Source organism: Perca flavescens, chromosome 18 (genome assembly GCF_004354835.1).
Source record: "Perca flavescens isolate YP-PL-M2 chromosome 18, PFLA_1.0, whole genome shotgun sequence".
NCBI classification, from domain to species: Eukaryota; Metazoa; Chordata; class Actinopteri; order Perciformes; family Percidae; genus Perca; species Perca flavescens.
In genome coordinates, this window is record NC_041348.1 from 10,811,518 (window position 1) to 10,831,535 (window position 20,018).

At 41.4% G+C, this 20,018-nt stretch overlaps 1 protein-coding gene across 2 annotated transcripts in view; it reads right to left on the reverse strand.

The window, feature by feature from the left end:
* nrxn3b (neurexin 3b) overlaps window positions 1-20,018 on the reverse strand; it is a 340,029-nt gene that overhangs the window by 79,121 nt on the left and 240,890 nt on the right. For both annotated transcript variants that reach the window (XM_028604831.1, XM_028604830.1), the window contains one exon: window positions 6,414-6,595. In XM_028604831.1, the coding sequence (XP_028460632.1) occupies window positions 6,414-6,595 (182 nt within the window). The remainder of the gene's footprint in view (window positions 1-6,413; window positions 6,596-20,018) is intronic.

Genomic DNA, 20,018 nt, shown 5'->3' on the forward strand with positions numbered 1-20,018 from the left:
GAAAAGTATGCGTGTGTGTGAACGAATCTGGAGCATCTGTCCACCCATTTGATAAAGTTTTATGAAGACTATTACTGTACCATTATCACCCGAAAAAGGGGCTTTCATATCTTAAACACAAACCATAAAAAGGTGACTACTTTCTGAGCTATGTAACACAACTTTAAATTCATATTTCATAATTAAGATTGAAATGTTAAAAACAACAACAAGTAATAAACTAGCCATTAAAACGAGAAAGGTTTACAGTTCAAGCTCCATTTTTAAAGGAATACGCCACCGTTTGTTGAAATAGGGTTATTCACCGTCCCCTCTATATTTATATAGGTGGGCATTTTTGTCTCAGTGCATGCATTGTCTTAGTCCGCCGCCGCTAGCTTAGCTTAGCGTAATGAATGGAATCCTTTGTTGCCATTAGCATGTTGTGAGTAAAAGTGACCCCAACAACAACAAAAACAAAACTTAATTACTTCTTGTGGACTGCGTATTCACAACAAGTAAAAATAGCAATGCAGATTAAGACTGGACAATTTCCTAGGCAGATACTGACTTGGGACTATATTGAGCGGAAGTAGGCTACAGCCGAAGCACTGCTACTCGGGCACAGAGATATCGGCAGCCCGTGGGGCTCTGCGCCGGCTGCAGAGCCCCACGGGCTGCCTGTCGCGGAGCCCCACCGAGCCCCGCGGATCTCAGTCAGGGCAGCGGCATTTGGTTGTCCACTAACCCAGAAACAGTGACTTTGCGCCGGCCGCAGAGCCCCGCGGGCTGCCGATATCTCTGTGCCCGAGTAGCAGTGCTTTGGCTGTAGCCTACTTCCAACCAATATAGTCCCAAGTCAATATCTGCCTAGGAAATCGTCTAGTCTTAATCTGCATTGCTATTTTTACTTGTTGTGAATAAGTTCGGCAGTCCACAAGAAGTAATTAGGTTTTGTTTTTGATGTTGTTGGGTCACTTTTACCCACGACATGCTAACGGCAACAAAGGATTCCATTCATTATGCTAAACTAAGCTAGCGGTGGCGGCGCAAGACGATGCATGCAGTGAAACAAAAATGCTTTGCCCACCTATATAAATATAGAGGAGACGGTGAATAACCCTGTTTCAACAAACGGTGGCGTATTCCTTTAAGAGTTTAAATGTCAGGTTAATCCGAAAACTGGCAATTGGAGTTTTCAATGTAATGACTTGCACCTGTTAACAGAGAATGTGTTGCAATACTTGCAGAAGGCTTTATCTTGTCAGGTGTCTTGCAGTCCCCCCCCCCCCTCCCTTAATTGCAAACCATGAGAGAGGCCAGACATGAACGACGATAGAGCATTCGCAATTTCAGCTTCACCTGACTCCAACTTATCACCTACTACGTCCTCCACAGAAGTGAGTTCATCTGGGCTCACTGGAGCTGGAGATGGACCAGGCTATAGCTCGTCCTCTATTATTCCTATTTCAGACTGTAGTGTTCAGAAAATATAAAAGGGTCTTATCTAGGGGCTAAGGTACATATAGTGTTACTGTCGTGTCCTTAAATCAAACACAGGACAAGACTTTGGTTGCATGTCATCGTCCTCTATACCTTCAGATTTTCCAGCAACTTGTGAGAAACAGTGTTGGGCAAGTTACTTTCAAAATGTAATACATTATAGATTACTAGTTACTGTCATTTGAGAGTAATTAGTTATATTACAATATTACTGTCTCTGAATTGTAATGCGTTACACTACTTTTGCATTACTTTTGAGTTACTTTCACCAAAATAATAGCGGAAGTTTGACTTGGCAGCTAGCTTGTGAATTTCACCACCGGATCAATAAAGTCTCCTCTTTATCCACTTTGATACATCATAGATTATTCATAATATTTTGTATAATTAATATTGATATGCAAAGTAACTAAAGCTATAAAAAAAATAGATAAGTAAATTTACAATATACAAGTAGGAGAAAATAAAAATACCCAATTAAAAGTATCTTATGGTTGTATTGAAGTACGGCATTGTTGTAAAATGTTTGTTTAAAGCACTTGAATAAGAAATTCATGTTGTTTAGTTTAAAACAGTCTAAAGGAAATGGTCAATTATAGTGTGATTAAAACTAACTATTTACATTATTTACAGTACTTGATTTACAGCTGATATGTGAAAAGGTCCATACGCTTACTTTTTTTTAACAGTAATATAGTTTTACTGCGAACCGTCACAGGAAGTGCTTTTATTTTGAAGTAGCCTACACGGAAGTTGTCTGTTGTGTACTCTTGCTAGCTTACTGAGATGCAACGTGTCCGTCAAGCTAAGTTGCTCACTTTCTTGTTTGTAAAACTGCAACTGTAATAATTATTACCGTTCATGACAGCAACATATTGAACAGTAAATGGTCACAGTAAAAGACAAGCGTTTTTGGTCGTAATTCGAAGCAGTTCCACTACAGGCAGAGTTACTCTCCACGGCTGATAAACTGCAATGATTTACGTGTAACAACCTAAACATTAATTCCCGACATGTTTAAATCTGTCAGCGGGTCGGACACACTGCTGTCCGAGCTGACGTACCGTCACCTTTTGGGACACAGATGTTATGAAATTATACGCACGGCTTTTTTCCTGTGAACAAATGCTTCGCGGTGTTGAGAAATTCTTAAAAAATGTTGCATTAAAATGCGTTGTATCTCGCGTTACTGAGATTGTAACGGGTAATAATATTACCGAAATGTAATTAGTAATGCGTTATATTACTGCGTTACAGCAAAAAGGAATACATTACTGTAATTGCGTTACTTTTGTAACGCGTTACTCCCAACACTGGTGATAAATAAGGATGACACCTCAGACACAGGACTGCATCTTCCAAGAGATAAAAGGTGGCGATTTTCCTTTAAAGGTCCCATACCATGCTCATTTACAGGTTCATACTTGTATTTTGGGTTTCTACTGGAACATTTACATGCATACATTACATACATGCTTTAATGTTAAAAGAAATACATTATTTGTATACATTATCATGTCTGAATATACCTGTATTCACCCTCTGTCTGAAACACCCTGTTTTAGTGCCGTGCCCGTCTGCCCTACTGAAAAAGCCCAGTCTGCTCTGATTGGTCAGTGTTTCCGGGTCTTCCACATCTTAGCTCTCGGCTTCACTGCAACGTCATTGCAGCCGAGGAACGACTGTAACGGCACTGTATCAGCACTTTCTACCTATATATAGTATAGTTGTGACATCACAAACTTAGAGAAGTCCTGACGGCACCGTAAAGGATTACGGGCTGTGTGCATTTCTTAACGGAATAAGTCTTTTGAAACTTTCATAATAATTATATAGCACCTCGACCTGCTTTATAATCAATACAGACATGGAAATCTCACTTTTTACAATATGGGACCTTTGATATTCAGACACAATTTTGTGATCAAAAATAGACCTTTAATAAAATTCACTATCACCAGCAGATCTTTTATTGCAATAAGGTTACTGCAATGTCTTTTAAGCAGTACAGTTTCTTTAAGTTTGCATCGTTATCTGTCCTGTATTGTCTGTTTGTGGCATAAAAAGGAGTTTTTCCATTCAAATGATGTAGTAGAGATGAGATTCTGAAGGATTTCTCCATGTGTGTGTGTGTGTTTTGGGTTATCTTCACCTGCAGTCATGTGCAGTCCCTGGTGAGAGACTGTGTGAATCACAAGTTGCACATCTAGCCCACGGCTTAAGAGTCTCTCTGTCATGGATTTAATCTTTCACTCACTCACAAAAATGTACATACCTGCGGCGTTGTGACAACCCCTAACCCCTTTTGACCCACCTGTTACACAAACACCTTGGTTTGTTATCTTAGCATTGCATTCAGATTATCTTTTACCAAGTGCAACATGAAACACAAGATGTCCTCGTCGGTTTTACGCTCCGCATTAGAGCACAGAAATGGAATGAACTCGTAAATGAAACACCAGCAATGGCAAAATGTCGTGCTCACCTCCGCAAATTACCCCAAATTGCCCCTCAGATTTCAAACCAAGCGTGCAGTTGTTCTTAGCAGTTAAAATGTAAACACTACAATCAGCATTTTAATTCATGATTGTCAAACAAGCCGTAAGCTAATCAGAAAACAGAGAGGAGGGAGAGGAGATAATGAAAAAAGCAACAAAAAAAAGACAGGGAGACTAAGGAGGGAATCAGTGATTAGGTTCTGTCTCAAAATGTCTGTTTCTCTCTGCGCTCTGGGTGTGAAAATGCAACGTATGCCCTTTTTTTTCTGTCAGAATAAACTGAAAGCATGAGATACTTAAGTCAAAGTCAGTCAAAGGCATTGATGATCTCCTGGTGAAGTGTTATTAAAAAAAAAAACTGCAACTTATATACAGTATATATACTTCTGCAGACTCTACCATGCATTATACTCAGCTATCAAAATGTTATAGGGTGCCTATTGTCTATAATTCTATTTTACACTTTGGTGTGCTGATTCTCAAGTAGTGACCTAATAATTACAAAGGCTAAGGTAATGGCCCTAGGCCTGATAAGACCTTTGGTTAGACATATATCCAGAATCGACAGGCGTAATGCGTTTAACCTTTTCTCCAAGACTCATTACTAAATGCAAAGCGCTGACAGCGAAGACCTGACGTCTGTCATTAGGAGTTATTATCTAATGACATTTCAGTGAAGTCTGAAATATCTGCTACTTTTATGCCATTCATAAAACTTGTAGAAACAGCAAAGTTATTTTAACTGCATTAACGTAGTCCAATGATAATGTATTATCCAGATAACAACAACAAACAAATTACAAGTAAGGTCAAGCAACGGTTTAATTTCCTCAAGGTGTAACCAAATCCACCAGTCTCACGGCTAAAAATTCACTCAAGGTCTAATTAATTATTTACCGTTTACCTGTGGTAAAGAAGTCCAGCTTTCTTCATTTGGTTTCGGTTCAATAGCAGTGTAATTGTGGGAAAAATGAAGCCTTGGAGTGTCGTGACGTTTGCAAAGTATTTTATAGTTTAATGGTACAATCACTGTTAATATTACATGAAACCCACTTTGTTTGTACACCCTTGGCTGCCAATAAATCATTTAAAATATCAGCAATGCAATGTTACCCATGCAGCACAACACTGTGTTTTTTAGAACATGCTGCTTCTCTGAATGAATTGGCTTTTTGCTATTAATACATTCATTAGCGCCAAGAGACTGGAGAAATGAAGATATTCGCCCGCTCAACGACTCACAGCCAAATTATAAGAGATACCCTGCTTGGCTAGCTGTGCTGTGATCTAAAAAAGCTGAATTAAAAATGCATTCCTTTTCCTTCCTTTAGGGGTTCCTGCAATTACTCAGTCGGTTAGGGATGCAGAAAAGCGTCTCCCCACATTGCTACTGTACATCTTTATCATTTTCTCTCGATCCACGCCATTCCACTTCCTCTCTTACCTATGCACACGCACGCACACACACACACACACACACACACACACACACACACACACACACACACACACACACACACACACACACACACACACACACACACACCTTCACTTTATCTCTGTATACTGTAAAGGCAGCTCCAAACTGCTTGTTGTTGGCCCTCATCTTTGCAGAGCAGATGGCTGCTTTTCTGCACCACATGGCCGGCACTCAGGAGATGAGGGGAGCTCTTTAAGAAGAAAAATACTTTCAATCTGCTTTAGCAACTGTAGCTCCTCCTCATCACCACATCTTTTTTCGCATGGCGTCAGCAGCAACTCACACCCCCTCCACCAAACCACAGCTGCCTCTCCACATCCCCCCAATTGCACTGATTTGACGCTCTGCATTCATCAGCTCCCGTTGATGATAGTTTAAATACTTGATGCTTATGTAAACGAGTCTAACACAAGGTCTCAAAGTGAGATTATTAAGATGCTGCATGGATGCACCGTCGACTGGCCAAGAATGCCAACTCGTGGGAACAGGCTGCATATGTATGGGGAGGCCCCATCCATTATTCATGCTGGGAGTCAGTTCGAATGTGGTGGAGAAGTAGGTTTATTCTGGAAGAGGATGGTAAGCAGAGACTTGGAGCAGGGGGTAAGTTATCTATTTATTGTTTTTCTTTTATGGATCTGCACCGTTTGTATAATTCAGTTTGAGCATGATGGGCTGAATATGGCCTGAAGACTGAAATATGTAAACCTTGACCAATGACTCACAGGTGATTGTGGTCATCATCTTGGTTGTAATGCTAGAAACATATAAGTGCTTCTGGACAACAATAACAAAAGCGTAGGTTTATTCATTTATTGTAATGTATAGAAGCTAAAATAGATATGTAACTGTTCCTAATTAGCTTGAACCAGATGTTTAGCCTAAATCTAATTAAATAAAAATGACTTCAGTAGATTGACTGCAATATTAAGGTGTTAAACGTGAGTACTTACGATGTGGAGCATGATGTAGTCACCCAGACGTGGGGCGCTGTCGATGCGGACGAGGATGCCGTCTTTGATGGTGGTGCTAAAACCCACCGCCAGCCGGTCCGTCCGTGTGCTTGGCCTCTCATTATTGGGCCATGTGTATGTGATCAGACCCCCTCCTTTACCAAAGATATAGGTGGTGCCAGCTGTGGAAACACAAGAAGCAAAAGAAAAGGGCAGGAATTAGATTTATTCAAGTAGAAATAGAGGCAGGTAAAAAGGGTAAAATTCTTTTTTCGTTGATGTTCAAACATAGTGTCACTAGACACTAGGGAGCACAGTGTCATCAGCAACAAGACAAAACTAGATCCAAACCTCCATTAAGGGCTAAGTCTGCTGTAATGCCTTTGCAGCTACTTTGACACTGCTACAATGTAATTGTGTTGAGTTCTATTTTAGGTTTTAAATGGTATTCAGCCGCCACCACCTTTTGGGTAGAAGTCATCAGCTCCCCTGGCGCCATCGATGACCTATCCAACTCTTAAATATAGACCCTTTCCAGGGAATATCAGCCAGTATGGCCAGAACCGGATAAGTCTCCCAATCCTCATGTATTATATATGAGACCTGCAACCAAAGAACAAAGGCTGGCACAAGAAAGAAGAGAAGGGGTGGGGGGTAAAAAAATCGAAGAACCTTCATCTGGTTTAATTTGATAAATGCAGTATAGAAAAAAGGGGCCTCGGTACCAGTGGGGGTAGAGAAGTTTACCATAATGGAGATTTTTGTTATTACATCAGCCTCTATGCAGATTTGTGTCAGATTAGAGGCTCTGATTGGATCAAGCTTGGCCCTGAGACACGGGCTCTGTGAAAATTGTTTGTGGATCTCCACAAAAAGTTTCATTTTTTGGTTGCAGGGCCGGATTCCATTCTAACTTCTGAATGTTCCCTAGGGTGCGTCAGAATTAAAGCACTGAATCCTTGAGCCGCTTAGCCATCTCGTCCACATTTAGAAAAAAGATAATCAAGAGATCAAAGGCATTGGACCTACAGCAGATAGACTAGTGGGCGAATCAATATGGGAAACGAAACAGAGTCCTGTGGCCTAAGGATAGTAGAAAGCATTTGGCCCACCTCAGAGGCTGACAGGGGATTGCTAATGAAGTCTCATTTCAAATTAATTTTTTTTCTGCCTTCCAATATCCCTCTGCATCCCTATCTTCCACATAACCTGAATCCCCCCCCCTGTCGTTCCTCTCTTTTCCATTCACTTCCTCTCTAAGTCACCTGAACATCTGTTTGGCCTTGTGATGGGTGCCCAGCTGTCTCACTGTTTCCCCTATGAAGCGGCCAACAATCTGCTATGTGGTCCACAATACCCCGGAGACTGCAAGAACATATGGATGAGAGGGAGTAAGAGAGAGGGAGAGACTCTATCGACCAGATGAGTGTCTCTATTTGCCTTCAGGCGCACAAACAGCTCTGCATTTTACACAGCTCAGGTGCCAGCAAATGCAAACCACCAACTAAGGTCGTCTATGTGACATGAAAAACACCTAAACAAGTGAAGCATCCCGAGCCTCAAACAACCGCTTCACTTCTTGTAACTAATAATCCTACATGGCTGGTTTAACACAGGCGACTCCCTTTGAGATTTCAGGGTTGTTGTTTTTTTTCCTGAAGAGAAACAATAAAATCTCCCAATTGTTCTCAATGTCACTGCAGCGATTGAAGCTGATGTTTTGCATCATTTCTCATGTATCATGGCTGACAAAACAAGGCCCCGGTGCCGTGAAGACACCAGATAGCAGCCTGCAGCCAGGATGCACCGGATCTGGCCCCCGCTGTCTCATTGCCTCAAAAGTTTCTTCTTGCCAAAAAGAGTTCAGGCAGACTTGGGATCAGTTTCCCCGGCAAACTTCGCCTATCTCATCTAACACGCTCTCTTTTTATTTCTGGAGGGGATGACGATGATGAGCAGCAAAGATACAAGCACCCCGGGGAGCCAATTATCACATTGAGGAGATTTGCTTAGTGTTTCAAGAAGACAATGTTCGGCATGAAACACACACAGGCAGCCAAACGCGCGGCGACTGACGCACACGCGGGCAGGCTGACGGAGGCACAAATGCACATTGTGAAATATAGAAGTGTGCGAACACGTGTACAGACACACAAACACGATGCCTTCTCACACGCAATCACACAAGTGGGTGATGATCTGCACAAGTACAGAGAAGAGAGAGAACCCGAGAATGCCGAAATGTAGTACATTTCCCTAAAAAAAAAAAGACTGCACCGGCTGTTATGTCCACACAGAGAGGAAGTCCACCGCATAGCAAGTCATGCATTCGTTGTGTGTAAAGTGTCATTTCTGATACTCATCTTAAATCTTGATTTCAACTGAGAAAAAGGGAATGTTAGCAAATGAATTGTTAGCAACTGTGAGGAAATGAAGAATTGTAGCAGCGAGGCTGAACTGCAGAGGTCAAGAGTTTCATCTGAATAACTTCCCTTCCTATCAAAAGGGCTTCACCAGGCGAGAGGCCTTTTCCACTCAAGTGGATATAAGGAGCATGACTATAATTCAATTTCAGCGATGTTGCACGGAAACTAATTAGATAGAGAGGGTAAGCAATGCCAGCATATTGTAGCATGGCTACTCTCATGTAATTCAACTAACACCTACTTGGGCATTAACCAGCCCGAAACAGTTAATAAATAGTCTTTCCAAGATTTTTTTTTTTTTTTTACCCAGTACTAAAAATCAATTAAACTGAAAACAGAATGCAAAAATGAAAACAAACAAAACAAAAAAAACAGGCAGGAGCTTTTCTTCATTATAATACAATAAATCAACACATATTGCTTTCACTGTTTTCCAGTAGTGCGTACTCTACATTAGCAAGAAGATCGCACATTAGTTATTTGGCAAAACCTTTTAAAATGCACATGTAATTAAAAGGGCAAGAGTGCAAGAGAAAATAATGTCTTTCATTGTCTGGGATATAACTTGGCTCATTGAGTAATACAACCCTTAAAGAAGAAGGATCTCTGTAACAGAGTGTGCCAAAGTACTGGCCTTGGACAGCTTTTTTATTGTTGTTGCTTACCCACTGCTATAATTATTATGAGTCATATATTTATTATACTGTAGTTAGGCATTATTGTAGTCCCCCCCCGAACCAGTCGAGGCAGATGGCCGCCCACCCAGAGCCAGGTTCTGTTCGAGGTTTCTGCCCGTTAAAAGGAAGTTTTTCCTCTCCGCTGCACTTGGTGCAATTGCTCTTGGATCAAATTGTTGGGTCCCTGTAAATCACTGAATGTGATCTAGGACTTCTATATCTGTAAATTGTCCTGAGATGACTTCTGTAATGATTTTACACTATACGTAAAATTGAATTGAATCAAATTGGTAACAGTTCAACACCGGGCTGGGTACCAAATTCAATACTTTTTAGGCACTGACCGAATTGCCTTTTAAGTATCGAAAAATGCCTCATCATTCAATACCCAATTTCAATACCTAAGGAGTAAAAATTGGTATCAAAAAAAGTATTGTTTAGGAACCGGTATAAATGTCAAGGTATTTGCATCGGTACAGGAAAATGTGAAAATCCTCTTCAAAGTTTGCTGTTTTGCTTCCTGTGTCCCTTTCTCTTGTTTCTTGTATTTACTATAGACTTTTCATCTGCTCTCGTGGTCATTCATTCATTCTTTCACAGATGGACTAACTTACTGCCATCATGCCAGTAGAACAGCAGAAAATTAAACATCCAACATGCATGCCTTTCACAGCTATGATGCCCTGGTGAAAAGCCAACTACAGGGGAAATATCATCAAAGGAATCAAATCTACAAACTAGATGACTGCACAAGATGTTATTTTGGTGGATCAGAGGGGACTTTCATCTCCATACTTGAATAATACAATCTTGCCATGGCCAGTGGGTATTGGAGGGAGGCCATTTGAGATCTAATTGTAGCATATGGGTACACTATTGATTTGTGAGTGGAGGGAGGGGAGATGAGGAGCCCTCTGAAAGAAATTATGAGCAACATTGATTTTCTTTGATTATTCTTTGATGGTTGACAATAAAATCAAAACAAAATACCTCCAAATGAGGCTGAAAAGTTGTGATTCATTGCATCTGCAGTGTGCTTCCGTTTAGAGACAAACTGTAGATGAGAGACTAGGTCAAAGCCTTGGCCTCTATTTCACAGAGGTCCCCTGAGGCGTGGGAGTGCAGACAGAAGGTCAGGACACCTGTCTGCGCAACAGAACTATGTCCTGTCCTTCAGGCCCCCACGTGACATTACCCAACTAGAGGAAAGAAAAAAAGAAAAAGGAGGAGGATGGTATTTTCACACAGAGCCAGAAATGACAGAAGGTCACCAGTTTCAATAGACTTGGCCAGTGGGAAAAATCTGAGTGGAGCAAAAAAGATTTCCTGTTGAGCCTCTGTTCCAGCTCAGTGTACAGTATGAGTTAAAAAAAATTCAAATAAAAATACTTTTACATAGATTATTTACAGGCATGTTTGCACAATGTCTCCCCTCATCTTTCACGTACATATTTAAAGCACACTAGGCAATAATGCTATCTATAAGAGCAAAAAGAGCAGAGCAGTTGCAATGGCGCACATCTGTTAGAACTGGGTAATTGGTTGTATTGAGGCTTCACACCATGCTGTGATAAAACCCTCTGTTTAGAGGCAGCTGGCAGAGGACCTACAGCAAATGACTGTTACTGGCTGTCCAACTGCACAGGCTGCAGGGAGGCGGCGGTCAAAAGTTCTTTTTTTTATTCCAGTGGAAGCTGGATGAGGTGGTGTGTGTGCGTGTATGTGCATGTACCTGTATGTGCACAAGGCCAGCCAAAAAGAAAAAGGTGCCACCAGCTACCCCACGAGGCACAGAACTGCAGTCTGGGTAAATGCTCTAAACTCTAACTCTCTGTGTAAGTATGCATGCACACACGCATGCTCAAAGTCACCTGCATAGACATGTACGAGTCTTAACTCATGCACACACATCCACAAGCGCACATACGCCCTCTCCTTTCTCCTTGGTGTGTGTTGTTTATGTGCTTTTATGTCTTTCCCCTTGTTATCTCTTGGGCTTTCTGCAGCGCTGGCACCCCAGGGGATGGAAGTAGAAGACAAACACGGTTTGATGTGGTCGAATTCTCTGCCATTGGAGAATGAGGAAAAGAAAGAGAAGCTTTAAAAAAAAAAAAAAAGAAATCCTAAAAGTGAGATGCAAAATGTAATTGCCTCCTCAATCACGTTTAAAAGAACTCTATCATCACAATGCTTTCCCCTGCCGTGCTTCATACGAGGGGAATTATTAGGCTTGCTGTCCTTCACACAACCACAATAAAGAATCATTGACAGAGGAATCGAATTGTGAGATACTGAGCTGTGTAATCACCGGGATTTATCTCCATTTTACAACCTCTTATTTTATAATTCATACTTCCAACTGTTGCCTCTCCCCCCCGGGATAGAGAGAGGGACGAGACAGATGATTGAGTGCTCACTCTCTCTCTCTCTCTCTCTCTCTCTCTCTCCCCTTCTATCCTCAATCAGCTGCCAGAAACAAGTTTACAGCAAATGGCTAAAGTACTATAGATGTCTATATTGGTGCATGTGTGCTGTTGGATGTAATCATCTAATGTATTCCTATGGCATACACGCACACAATGCACATTGTGTGTGTGTATATGTGTCTCTACATTGTCAAAACACATGGTGGCCATGTTTCATCAGCAACGCTGAACAACATGCACAATATGATTGATGAAGGGCAGTGTGTTGTAAAGGATGGCTATGTAAAGAAAACAGCCAGCCTTGAATGATTTACACTGTCTGTTTCCCTGTTATAATAAGCTGAAGCACACACACCACACTGCATATATTCACGCGCCAAAAACCAGGGCTAATGGAAGTGGAAGAAAAACAGAGACAGCATGGACAGAGCGTACCTAGTGAAAAGTAAAAGACGCCTGAGTTGTATTATGATATATGTGCAGGCAAATACGCTGTGAAATACAGACAGAATTGGGAATGGGAACACATTTATTTATTGTTTGTCACCAAGATTTACCCTTTGCAAAATTGATATTTTAAACCGTAATATTTTCACCCTACTGTAATTAAAATGTATATGTATGGAATAATTTTGTATCAGGTATGATCGCTGGAAGGGAACCTTTATTTGTAAACTTAGTCAAAAGTTTGCCGAAAGCTAGGCAATACCACAACACAGCCTGCGATTATAACTTAGAAAATTATTTCCCTGTCTACACAGTGCGCACTGAGGATTGTATGGGTTATTCTACATTGTATAACATTTTGTCAGAGTCATATTCTAACTTTATGAGCCAGAACCCACTAGCACTGGCAAAAAGCAAGACAGAGGTCCAGGTAGCTGCTGCTACTGCTCGGGCTGCAGAGCAGCACCAGTAGCCAGGATGTTAAAGTCTGAGCTGCTGGGCAGCAGCTCCACTCGCTGGGATTGAGCAGTCAAATACTACAGTGGTTGTACAGTATTTGTGCTACAGTTGCCTAACAATGCCAAGAGAAGCTAAAGCCTCTCTGCTGCAGTGAGATTTAGTGCTGACAGTTTTGTTGGAGTCGGTTGTTGGTGCCAGTGCAGAGGGAGTGCAGGTGACGGGAAACAACCGATGTCAACAGGCGGCACATCAGAAAGAACATATTGTGCTGGTATGAAGGGCTGCAACCAAAAACTTCTCATTATAGCTTAATATGGCAATTATTCTCTTCATTTATTGACTCATCTTTTAGTCTGTGAAATGTCAAACAAACAAGAAACAAAGAAATTACCAAAACACGTTATCTATTATGAGAAATGATTTTGTCGATCGACCCATTGATTTATCGACTAATCGTTGTAATGGTGTAACTGAACACTCAGTTGCCAGTGTATTAGGTACGCCTAGCTAAAACTAATACACTCTAATACAGCAGCATTACTAAAGAAATAGATTGAATTAACAGGTAGAAATATATATATATATAGACTTACACACCAACTGACCATTGTGTCCTTTGTGTGCATCAAATGTGCTATTAGAAAAAACAATCTTGCAACATTTCTGCTTGAGAAACTATCTACTCTCAACTCTGCTCAGGTTCAATTAACCAAATATGGTATTCTTTAATTAAAAAAATGTCATCTGTCATTTATATACCAAGTTTAGAAAAGCTCATTTCAGCACCAGGAGCTGTCCATACAGCAGTGCACTGCTGTAGATTATACTGTCTTACCACATCATATAATATACTGTATTATGTTTTTATTTTGCTATATCAATACATTTGCGATTAGTTTCATTACTTATAATTTTTTACTTGTACCCGTATATTAGTTGTATATACCTCTATTTTATTTTTTACTTGAATCTATATTTATCTGTACTTATTTCTGTCTTGTTCTGCAGCGACACCTGAAGGCTCATCTTCTGCACACCCACACAGGTGTTTTGTTTATTCTGATTGGTTAGATCTCAGCTCAGGTTGTAATTGGGAATTATGGGAGGTCGCCAAACTCTGTGCACTCCCTGGCCCACAGGATGCTATTTGCCAACCCTTTTCCATGGTTTTGCCTAACCACCACTGCTCCAGTTTGGGAACATAAAATGCATGCCTTGCTTTAATATTATCCCTGGGACTATCCTAGCTAGCATGATGAACTCGCCAACTGTTAAAGGATTATTGTCTTCCACAACAATTCTTCCCCGTAGCTTGAAATTAATGTGTAATGTATGTAATTGGATTGGGCTCAAAAACCCTTCAGGTGCAATGACTTCCAGTGATGCAGCACGCGGTGAGATGACTCAATCAAAAAAAAAGTTCTTATCTTTTTTTGTCACCCTTCACTGGCGGGGGACATACTTGACATATTTCCACGATGAACAGCTTGATTTGCCATCTGTATCGTGTTGCTGAAGCAGAAGTCGGGGAGATGGTGGAGAGGGGGAGCAGGGGAGAGTGGTGGAAGAGTCACTTTTTGCACGAGGAAGGAGGAAAGACATGGAGAACAGAGAAACGCAGATGGGGAGAGAGAGCGAGAGAGAGAGTCAAGTGGCGTACTGTAGATGTGAGCTTGAGATATTCATCCCCTCTTCTCCTATCGGAGAAACAGGAAAAGGCATTGGTTCCTTCCTCACAGGCGTGTCATGTCATCCTCAGATTGCTACAGAAGAACAGGAAGATCGACTCACAGACATCCATTAACAAAGCAGTCATGTATCCTCACTTCAGCTTCATGTAACACTGCGAAGGCGCAAACGTGAGTACACAAGTGAAAATACTCACACACGCACGCACACACACAGACTAGAACAGCAGAAGGTGAGCCATAACAACTCTCCACTCATTACTGTGAAACTCGGATAGCCAGTCTCACCCTTCTCTTCCCCCCTCCCCTTCCCTTCTCCGTCTCCCCTCCTGCTGCATTACTGACACTTCTCTGTTATAGCGGCGAGCGGACAGAGAGGAAGGGCTTTAAATGGTTTTTTTTCTCGGTTCTCTGGAGATGTCAGCTCCTATTCTCTCTGGTTGGAAAAAGAAGATGAGGAGGAAGAGAGAAGGGGGTCTGAAGAGGATTTGAGACGCTGGCGGAGGAGGCGGGGGGAGTGATTGGGTTTGCAGCTGAGATCCACGCAGCACTCTAGGCTACAAAGAAGACCTGTCTGCTGACTTTAATGCCGCACGCTGCCACCAGTAGAATGTTTAGAAAGGGGAGAGACTTTGCAGAGAGATGAAAGGGAAGAAGGTACGAGAGACGAAGAAGGATACAGGGCAGAAGAGGAAGGGACAGACAGACAAAGATGGGCAGCTAAGGTGGAGAGACGTCAGCTTGAGATGGCGTAAACGCACACAAATGTTTGGGACACTAAAGCTCTGTAAAACCTGACTCAATCCTGCGCCTTTCTATGGCGAAAATTAGTATTCTGTCAGTTCTAGTGTTGATGTTCACACTGCTCTGTGCAAAATTAGGACATGAGTGTCTCCTTCCCATCATTCATAATGCATGACGCACAATGTGTGTGAGGCATATCACTTCAGAGACGGGCCACACCAAACCCTGCTGAGGATTAAGTGAAGAAGATCTCCTAAAGAATACGGGATTCCAAGATGGGTCCAAAAGGAAGAATCATTTATAATTGAATCATCCCCAGAGGATAGTGCAGCCTGTCTGCCTTTGCCAAGGCTTCGAGGAGAGCCCAGAACTCCTCTGCTCCTCACTGTCTGCCAGTCTGTCTCTGTCTCTCCCCCGTCTCATACAAAAATACAACACAACAACCTCAGCCACTGATCTCATCCCAAGGCATTTATGACTCAAACCCCAGTTGGTCACATTTACTCATTCTGAACTTTTTACAAACTTGCCTTTTTTTTTTTTTTTTTTTTGGACCAAAGAGTCTGGAAAGTTTAGATTGTCCAAACACTGCATTAATAAAAAATTGGCTTTGGTTTGTGCGTTGTCCTTCCCAACTGGGGATGTCAATGAATGTGGAAATTGCGTCAGCTGCAAAGTCACAAGGAACACAACAAGCTTTACTCATCCAATCATGGGTGAAATTGAAAGTCAACCAAAAGATAGGATCATAGAACACAAGAGATCCATTGAAAGTAAAGAAAACACTGTGTGTCCACACATTTCTGGAGGCCAAACATTCCATGATGAACTCTTTTATTGGTATTGATAAAGCCAATTTGGGGCTGAGGAGGAATCCAAAAGAAATTTGCTCCTTCACCCGGGAGGCTGGGGTTCAAGATCCAGTTAGGGTTCCATGGGACCACAGGATTATTGGTGTGCTCCAGCATGTGAGAACTAGAGGTGTGAATCTTCACTAATTTGTTGATGATTGTCAGCGATTCAATTTGATATCTCGATGCATCTCAATGCGTCAAATACATTTTTCTATTAAAGCCATGTAGGATATTTAATTCATAGCTTTTCAAGCTTCAAAAACAAAACATTCTGCAGTGCTCTAATACTAAATAAATTTGATACAACACCTCTAGTGAGAACCCAGCAAGGGTGCACCCAGGCCTTTAAAAAATGTTTACATAGAAAAAGTATGGTTTAAAAAAAAAAGAAGCTGAATCCTATCGTAGGTGCTCGCACACACAGAGGGGTAGTAAAGGTTAAAAAATCGATGAGGGCCATTCTAGCAAATAGAAACTCATGAAATAGAAAAAATTATAAAAACCCATAACATTTCACACAATCAAAAAATAAGTGCTAATGTATATAACAAAAAAGTGCTGGTGAGAACATGCAAGAAGTATGTAGCAATAAGTGCTGGTATATGTAATAAAATGCTTCGATAAAAATCATGCAAAAGGTTAAGAAAATAGTAAAAATGCATAATTTATAATAAATAGGTAATTTATTAAGTAATAAGGTAAAACAAAAAAAGGAAATGTGCTCAACATGTTTGTAAGACCTCAGGGTATGGGCTGAGGGGTTAGGGTTATGCATTTGGTAATTTCTTCACAAGAAAACTCCACATTGCACCCTACCTTATGCTTATGTTACGATTTTATTTTGAGACTCTGTGGTAGTATAGTATACTGTTTATGTAACATTTTGTTCGGTACTTTTATTCTGAAATTTGCCTGTTTGGAGTACGGTTTCCTCTAAACGTTTGTGCGTTTAGTTCTTATCGGATAAATAAAGATTCAGCCAAGTTGTAGTGAACAGGTAGCCTATATATAGGCTACCTGATGATAATGATAAATGATAAAGGTCCTGTGTTGAAATGTGTTGGCTGAATAAAGAGCATGCTCTTCCAGTGAAGCAGATAGTGCTGCAGGGTTATTTTTCACAAGATGTCAACAGACCACAGCAGCCAATGGATTTTGCTAGTTCGGTTTGTTTGCCTCGGACTAGTTGTGTACAGAATGTAATAAGTCAAGATGGATTGACTATCTGTCAAACTGCCTGCCACCTTTGCCACACCAACAACCAGATCAAATATTTGCTCGACAGAAGGTAGCTGGTGTTATTTTCAAGCGCTGATGACACAGACAGCTCTGTAACTTCTTCGCCTCTCTCCTCCTCAGCTGGCTTCAACAGAAAGTCTGCAAATGTGGGAAGTGATAATTAAGGCGGCACTTACGCATATAGTCTGCCCTCACATACAGACATTGTCGTTTTAAATGGAAGCTGACAACTACAAACAAAATGTTACAAGGTGAAGGAGAGAGCGAGCCTTACTTTTCCATAGCGTCCCTGTCAAATCATTATTTCTACTGACATGTCCGCTGTTACAGGTAGACTCTTTTTATATAACAACTTGAGAATCTCTCTCAGATGCCCACCTGATTTTAAAAAAAATATGGATTAGAGAGCTGGACGGACGGTTGCTAAAAGAAATCTGAGTCTTGTATGAAGCAGGGCTAATCTTCCCTTTGATATGACTACATCAAATAGGAAAGTACTTGAACCTAATATGCAAAGTAATGGATCTTCATCACAGGGGAAAAGAAACAACACAACCAAGCTGACAATACAGATTTTTTTTTGGAAAATCAAAATCAAACTGTGAATAAACATGCCGGGTGACCTTTTTTTTGTTTGCTCGGGGCCTTCCTTGTCTGAATTTGATAATTGCCCGCTGAAACACAGCTTCATTGTCTTCTCCAAAGCTACACCAGCTGTGCCTGCGGTTGGCATAGCAACCCCACATCCTAGCGACCAATGTCTGTGACAAACCTGATATCGTCTCCAACCCTACCGACATCAAACACCTTTACATCTCACTGATTAACTCACAAGCAGTTCCTCCCCGCTAATGACGGAAAGAAATACTTATATGTGCATTGCAATGCACCTCCCACACTTATTTAACTCTCTCACAAACTCAAAAAAGACACACATATACAGTGCAGGCTGGAGAGTGAGACCGCAATGAAAAACTCAATCAAGTTTGTACTTTTCAAAAGTTTACCCAGCAGCCTTCCTCTGAGCCAAGGACTTGAAGTAACATTTACGCTCACTGTCGCACTGCTTTTCTCACAGAACAACACTCCACTTAAAGCGGAGGCCTGCCATAAATGGCAACCTTGATGAAGTGATTGGTTTTGACGAGGTAGCTCTTATTTCAGAGTGACGTGCAGTGCAACCTTTAAGGTACACAGTTAAGTGTTGCCATTCTTTTACGGAAGCAATCAGCACATGGTAATGGTTATTCATCAAATTGGAACCGAATACTGTGGCTTTATGACATTGTTAGTCTATATCCTCAACCTTCCACTTACGGGATTGCCCCGTTGCTGCCGGAAATTCCGCCATATGTCCTTATTTTCAGCCGGATTTCCATTACCTAGCGCTTCCTTTGTGTTGGCATTCTAAACTCCGGTGGATGTGTGAAGACTATGGTTAACTGCTCCTCAGATCTCTGCAGGGTAAATCCAGACAGCTAGCGAGACTATCTGCTGCTCCTCCGCAGCGATGTGGAGGAAGGTCTGGCAATGCGAGACTATGACATTGTAGACAATACATCTCTCTGCGGGGGCTTCATCCGTGTGCACCACCGAGTGCCTCTGTAACCGAGATGGGGCTCCAGCTGTATTATTCCAGGCAGAGGGAGGTGAGAGTTTTCATGTAAAGGTCTTTGACAAGTTGACTGTGAGTGACTGAGCTAAGCTGAGGTTGGGCGCTGGAAAACAACAGGTGAGACTTCAGGCGGAAATCACTGAGAAGTCATGAAAGTTAACTTAAGTAAGTGCAAGTCTGATGCATTCTGCAAATACATAGGTTAGGTGAAGTAATGTACAGTATAATTATTCCAGCCTACATATGGCGCAGACAGATTGGTGACAAATTAGAATAAAACTAAATAGCTGAGAGAAATCTAACGAACGCAGATGCTTTCATACAGGACAAGAGGCGTCACATATGAAAATTATATCAATTATACATTTTGGCCTACGCAGTCACCAGATCTCAACCCACTGAACAACGTTGGACTAAGGTGTTGGACAGAGCTATCCACCACTGTTATTGAAGTACCGAACGAGGGAATATGTTTTGGAATAACGGTGTTCATCCATCCAGTATAAAGCTCCACAAACATGTCGAATCTATGCCAAGGAGCATTAAAGTCTGGCAGTTTGCTGTTACCCAATAAAGCTACATGCACAATTTCACATATTGTCGGATTAATGGAGACCAGAAGTAATTTACTTCAATGGAAGGTGAATGACGGACAGTAGTGGCCTAGTACACCCTTGTGGCTGCTACATCCGGTGGCTTATGTTTGGCTGGTTTAAATATGGGTTTTACTGTACTACTGATGTTAATGTTGATTAGAATGTAACACACCATTTTTTGAAATCATTACTGGGGCTCATGATCACATAAACACTTAACATTTGCCATTGTTAGACCATTTTACAAATCATAAGAAACAAGCTACACGAACCAAAGCTTCGCATTTCGGTCACAGTAACTATCTGCTGTTAGCTTATTAAGGCGAGGGTACCAAGATACAGCAAGGACCAGACTGTCAAAAAATACACTGTTTCAGGGGGCGGGGAATGTGTCCACCAAAATAGTTCCAAAACATGTTTTCCTTTCATCTGAA